This window comes from Microtus ochrogaster, chromosome X (genome assembly GCF_000317375.1).
Source record: "Microtus ochrogaster isolate Prairie Vole_2 chromosome X, MicOch1.0, whole genome shotgun sequence".
NCBI classification, from domain to species: Eukaryota; Metazoa; Chordata; class Mammalia; order Rodentia; family Cricetidae; genus Microtus; species Microtus ochrogaster.
In genome coordinates, this window is record NC_022026.1 from 57099277 (window position 1) to 57104489 (window position 5213).

Genomic DNA, 5213 nt, shown 5'->3' on the forward strand with positions numbered 1-5213 from the left:
GGCTAGCTCTTACATATTGATCTAACCCATTTCTATTATTCTATGTAGTCCACAAGCTGGCTTACCAGGAATGATCTTAACCTGCGTCAGTCTGGCGTGGGAGAACCATGGCGACTCCAGGATCCCTTGAATTTTCATATGAATTTTTAGGTTTCGAACTTGTGGTGGTTTTTAGTGGCTTATTTGCTTTAGTTTTTTGTTTGTTTTAGTGGTTGCATATATATATACATATACATACATACAGAGAGAGAGAGTGAGTGCACGCCTATTGTAGATTACTGGTATTGATGTTTTATCAGTTCGAAGGGTTTTTGTTATACTTAGAGGCATAAAAAAAGCAGTTTGAATTTGATGGCTCTCAGATAATAAACTGGGGTAGTAACAAATCCAATCACAGCATGACCAGTTTAGGCTATGTATCTACCACTGCCAGGAGTATTAGCTGAGGCCATGTTTGTAGACTTAGGGGAGTTTCTCTTGTATCAGACTTCAACCTGAAAAGCCCCCCTTTCCAGTCATCTCTGTCAGCACTGTCCTTTTCCACCCACCCCTCAATCAGATCCCTCATGTTTCTATGCCCATCTGCCCCCAGTACACTCAGGAAATCACTATTTCCCTTTCTCAGGAAGATCCATGTGTCCGTCCTTGGTCCCTCCTTGTTACGTAGTCTCTCTGGGTCTGTGCATTGTAGCATGGTTATCCTTTACTTTACAGTTCACTTATGAGTGAGTACACACCGTGTTTATCTTTCTAGGTGGGTTTCCATCCATTTGCCTTCAAATTTTCTGATGTCATTGTTTCTGACAACTGAGTAATACTCTTGTATAAATGTACCAACTTTCCTTTATCATTCCTTGGCTGAAGGACATCTAGATTGTTTCCAGATTCTGGCTATTACAAATAAAACATAGTTGAGCAAGTGTTTTTGTGGTATGATTAAGCATCCTTTGGCTATATGCCCAAGATACAGCTGGATCTTGAGGTAGGTTCCCAATTTTCTGAGAAACTGCTGTATTGATTTTTTTTTCCAAAGTGGCTGTACAAGTTTGCCTTCCCACCATTGCTCCATATCCTCTTCAGCATAACCTGCCATTTGTGTTTTTGATAGGTGTAAGATGGAATCTCAAAGTCATTTTGATTTGCATTTCCCTGATGGCTAAAGATGATGAATACTTCTTTAAGTGTTTCTCGGACATTTGAGATTCTTCTTTTGAGAATTCTCTTTTTAGATCTATCTGTACCCCGTTTTTTAAATTGGATTATTTGTGTTTTGATTTCTAGTTTGTTGAGTTCTTTATATATTTAGGAGATCAGCCCTCTGTCAGACGTGGGGTTGGTGAAAATATTTTCCCATTCTGTTGACTGCCATTCTTTCCTATTGACAGTGTCCTTTGCCTTTTCAGTCTCATGAGGTCCCATTTATTAATTGTCGATCTTTAATGTCTACACTACTGGTGTTCTATTCAGAAATTTGCCTTCTGTGCCAATGCGTTTAAGGCTCTTCACCACTTTCTCTTCTCTCGGCTTCAGTGTAACTGGATTTATGTTGAGGTCTTTGATCCACTTAGACTTGAGCAGGGTGATAGAGTAGATATGGATCTATTTTCATTCCTCTATTTGTTAACATCCGGTTATGCTAGCACCATTTGTTGAAGATGTTTTGTTTTCTTTATTGTATAGATTTGGCTTCTTTGTCAAAAATAAAGAGGTGTATGGATTTACTTCTGGGTCATTGATTCAGTTTCATTGATCCACCTGTCTGTTTTTATGCCAATACCAAGCTGTTTTTATTACTGTAACTCTGAAGTAGAGCTTGACATTAGGGATGGTGATACTTCCAGAAGTTCCTATATTGTATAGGTTTGTTTTAGCTATACTAGGGTTTTTGTTTTTCCATATAAAGCTGAGTATTGTTCTTTCAATATCTATAAAGAATTATGTTGGAATTTGATGGGGATTGCATCAAATCTGCATATTGCTTTTGGTAAGATGGCCACTTTTACTATGTTAATCCTATGGATCCATGAGCATGGGAGATCTTTCCATCTTCTTGTATCTTCTCCAATTTCTTTCTTCGAACTCTTGAACATCTTGTCATACAGGTCTTTCATTTGCTTACTTAGAGTTATACCAAGCTATTTTATATTGTCTGTGGCTATTGTGAAGGTTGTTGTTTACCTGATTTCTTTCCCAATCCTTTTATCCTTTGTACATAAAAGGGCATCTGACTTTTTTCTTTTTAGTTAATCTTGTATCTAGACAGTTTGCTAAAGGTCCTGCAGGAGTTCCCAGTAGAATTTTTGGGGTCGCTTATGTATACTATCATGTTATTTGCAAATAGCAATACTTTGACTTCTTTCCAATTTGTATTCCCTTGATCTCTTTTTGTTGTCTTACTGCTCTAGCTAGAACTTTGAATACTACATATTGAATAGATATGGAGAGAGTGGATAGCCTTGTCTTATTCCTGATTTTAGTGGAATTGCTTTGAGTTTCTCTCCATTTAATTTGATGTTGTCTGTCAGCTTGTTGTATATTGCCTTTATTATGTTTTGGTATGTTCTTTGTATCCCTGATCTCTCCCAAGACTTTTATTATGAAAGTGTGTTGGATTTTGCCAACGGCTTTCTCAGCATCTAATGAGGTGATTAAACATTGGGCAGAGTTTGGGGAGTCCTGCTCAGAGGGAGGAGGGATTGTAACAGCCAAGTGTGTAAGGGACATAACAAGAGAACCCACAGTAACATCTAACCTGACTCAGAGTCTGAACCAACAACAAGGGAGCCTGCATGGAACCTACCTAGGCCCTCTGCATATATGTGACAATTATGTAGCTTGGTCTATTTGTGTAACTCCTAGCATTGGGAGTAAGGGTGCTTTGGTTGGCTCTTGGGAACCTATTCCTCTTGCTGGAATGCCTTGCCCAGCCTGAATACAGGGGGAGATGGTTGGTCTTATGGCAGCTTGATATGTTCCATGCTTTCCTGAAGCTCATGGGAGGCCTGCCCCTTTCTGAGTGAATAAAGATGAGAGGTGAATTGTGGAGATAGGGCAGGAGGGGAGGCTGTCAATGGGATGTAAAATAAATAAATTATAAAGAAGAACGCTGCGCAGTGGTGGCACATGCCTTCAATCCCAGCATTTGGGAGGCAGAGGCAGGTAGATCTCTGTGAGTTTGAGGCCAGCCTGGTCTACAGAGCAAGTTCCAAGACAGGCTTCAAAGGTACACAGAGAAACCCTGTCAAGAAAAACAAAACAAAACAAAACAAAACAAAACAAAACAAAACAAAAAGTCAGTTTGGAATAGTAGTCAGTATGAGAGATAAGGAGGGACACAGACTTTCTAGATTAAGGGATGGCAAACGGAGATGAATATAGAACATATTTAAGGAAAAAAATGTTTCAAAATTGGATCAAAGGCAAGGAGATTGAATAATTGTGCTCTAGTGGTGTGCATTTTGGAAAGAATATAGTCCTAGCAAAAGAGTGACGTTCTTTTAGATAAGAAAGGGTAGTTAAAGCAGTGGAAAGAGTTTTGAAGTAAAGAGAGGATAAGTAGAAGTGCATTAACTTCATAAGTTGATTCTGTTCAGGGTTGCAATAGTGACAGAATGTACACCAGGTTAGATATTGCCACAGTGAAACAAATAGGAGTATTATATGGAGTCAGGGTTAAACTGGATAGGCACTGAGGTATCCAAAGCAAGAAATGCCTTCTGCTAGCTGTGACCTTTGCCTTATTATACTACAGGATGGATTCATGCCGTGCTGACCCCTGTGGACTGCCTAGCCTTTGGAGGGAACTTCTTACACAGCCTTAACATCGAAATGCAGCTCAAGTGAGTTCTGAAGTTGCCTGTTCTTATGTGCTGTAGTGCTTATGTTTTCCCCTTGAGTAAGGAATGCAGTATAGTAAGATGAAGACAACTAGAAAGTATCTTTTTCTTTTATGTATGTTTGGTTTTTCTGGTCAGTGTTTGTGTAACCCTGGATGTCCTGGAACTTACTCTGTAGACCAGATTGGCCTCAAGCTCAGAGTTCCACCTGCCTCTTTCTCTCAAGTGCTGGAATTAAAGGCATGTACCACTACCACTGCAAAGATAATGGTATCTTAGTTCTTGGTGACATTCACTTTGACAAGGTTAACACCCTTTCTTTACTTGGTTATTAATGTGCCTTTGGACAAATCACATCTTTGAGTCCAAAGTTTCTTTGTATATAGGGCTTTACAGGGTCACTGTGAGGATTAAATACAGTAGATACATAGCACCAAGAATAATACTTGGTATATAATAATCAGCAAATAGATCCTTTTATAATCATTATGTTTCCTTACAGAGCCTATGAGATTGAGAAGCGGCTGAGCACAGCAGACCTCTTCAAGTTTCCCAACTTTGAGACCATCTGCTGGTATGTGGGAAAACATATTCTGGACATCTTTCGAGGTATGGTTCGCCTTACCAGCTATTACTTTTGCTAAGAGAGAAAGAAGGAAGAAGAGGGAGTGTGGAAATTGTGGAGAGGAGGAATGGGAAAAGAAAACCTGCTACTTCTGTTTTCTTGCTATGTATTTCAAAACAGCATTAATACCTTAAATATATACAGTAAAAAGTTTCAATAACTGAGATATAGAACCAGCCTAGAAGTCCATAAACAGATGGTAGATAAAGAAAATGTGCTAGTTGAACACAGTGGAACTTTATTCAGCTGTAATGAAAAAATTTATATTTGCAGAAAATTGGTATACTGGAGATCATTATTTTACATGAAATAACCAGACCCAGACAAATATTTTGTTTTCTCTCATATGTGAAGTCTAGATTTAAATTTATGGTGTGTGTGTGTGTGTGTGTGTGTGTGTGTGAAAGAGAGAGAGAGAGAGAGAGAGAGAGAGAGAGAGAGAGAGAGAGAGAGAGAGAGAGGTTGAGATTGAGATTGATCAATCAAAGTAGAAGGGACTATGACTAGAGAGGAGGTTTAGCAGGCATGTCCAACCCATGGTCCAGGAGCTGCATATAGCCGCATGTAGCTAAGGATATAAAAAAAGGGGGGCCCAGCACAAAATTATAAAGTAACTTAAGATGTTATGAAGTGATTTTGCAGTTTGTTTTATTTTTTTTTTTTTTTGAGACAGGGTTTCTCTGTGGTTTTGGAGCCTGTCCTGGAACTAGCTCTGTAGACCAGGCTGGTCTCGAACTCACAGAGATCTGCCT

General features: G+C 39.1%; 1 protein-coding gene across 4 annotated transcripts in view; it reads left to right on the plus strand.

Moving 5' to 3' along the window:
- The window catches only part of Phf8 (PHD finger protein 8), a 104743-nt gene that overhangs the window by 37831 nt on the left and 61699 nt on the right, over positions 1–5213 (plus strand). For all 4 annotated transcript variants that reach the window (XM_026784821.1, XM_005358883.3, XM_005358884.3 and 1 more), the window contains exons 9-10: positions 3752–3839; positions 4339–4445. In XM_026784821.1, the coding sequence (XP_026640622.1) occupies positions 3752–3839; positions 4339–4445 (195 nt within the window). The remainder of the gene's footprint in view (positions 1–3751; positions 3840–4338; positions 4446–5213) is intronic.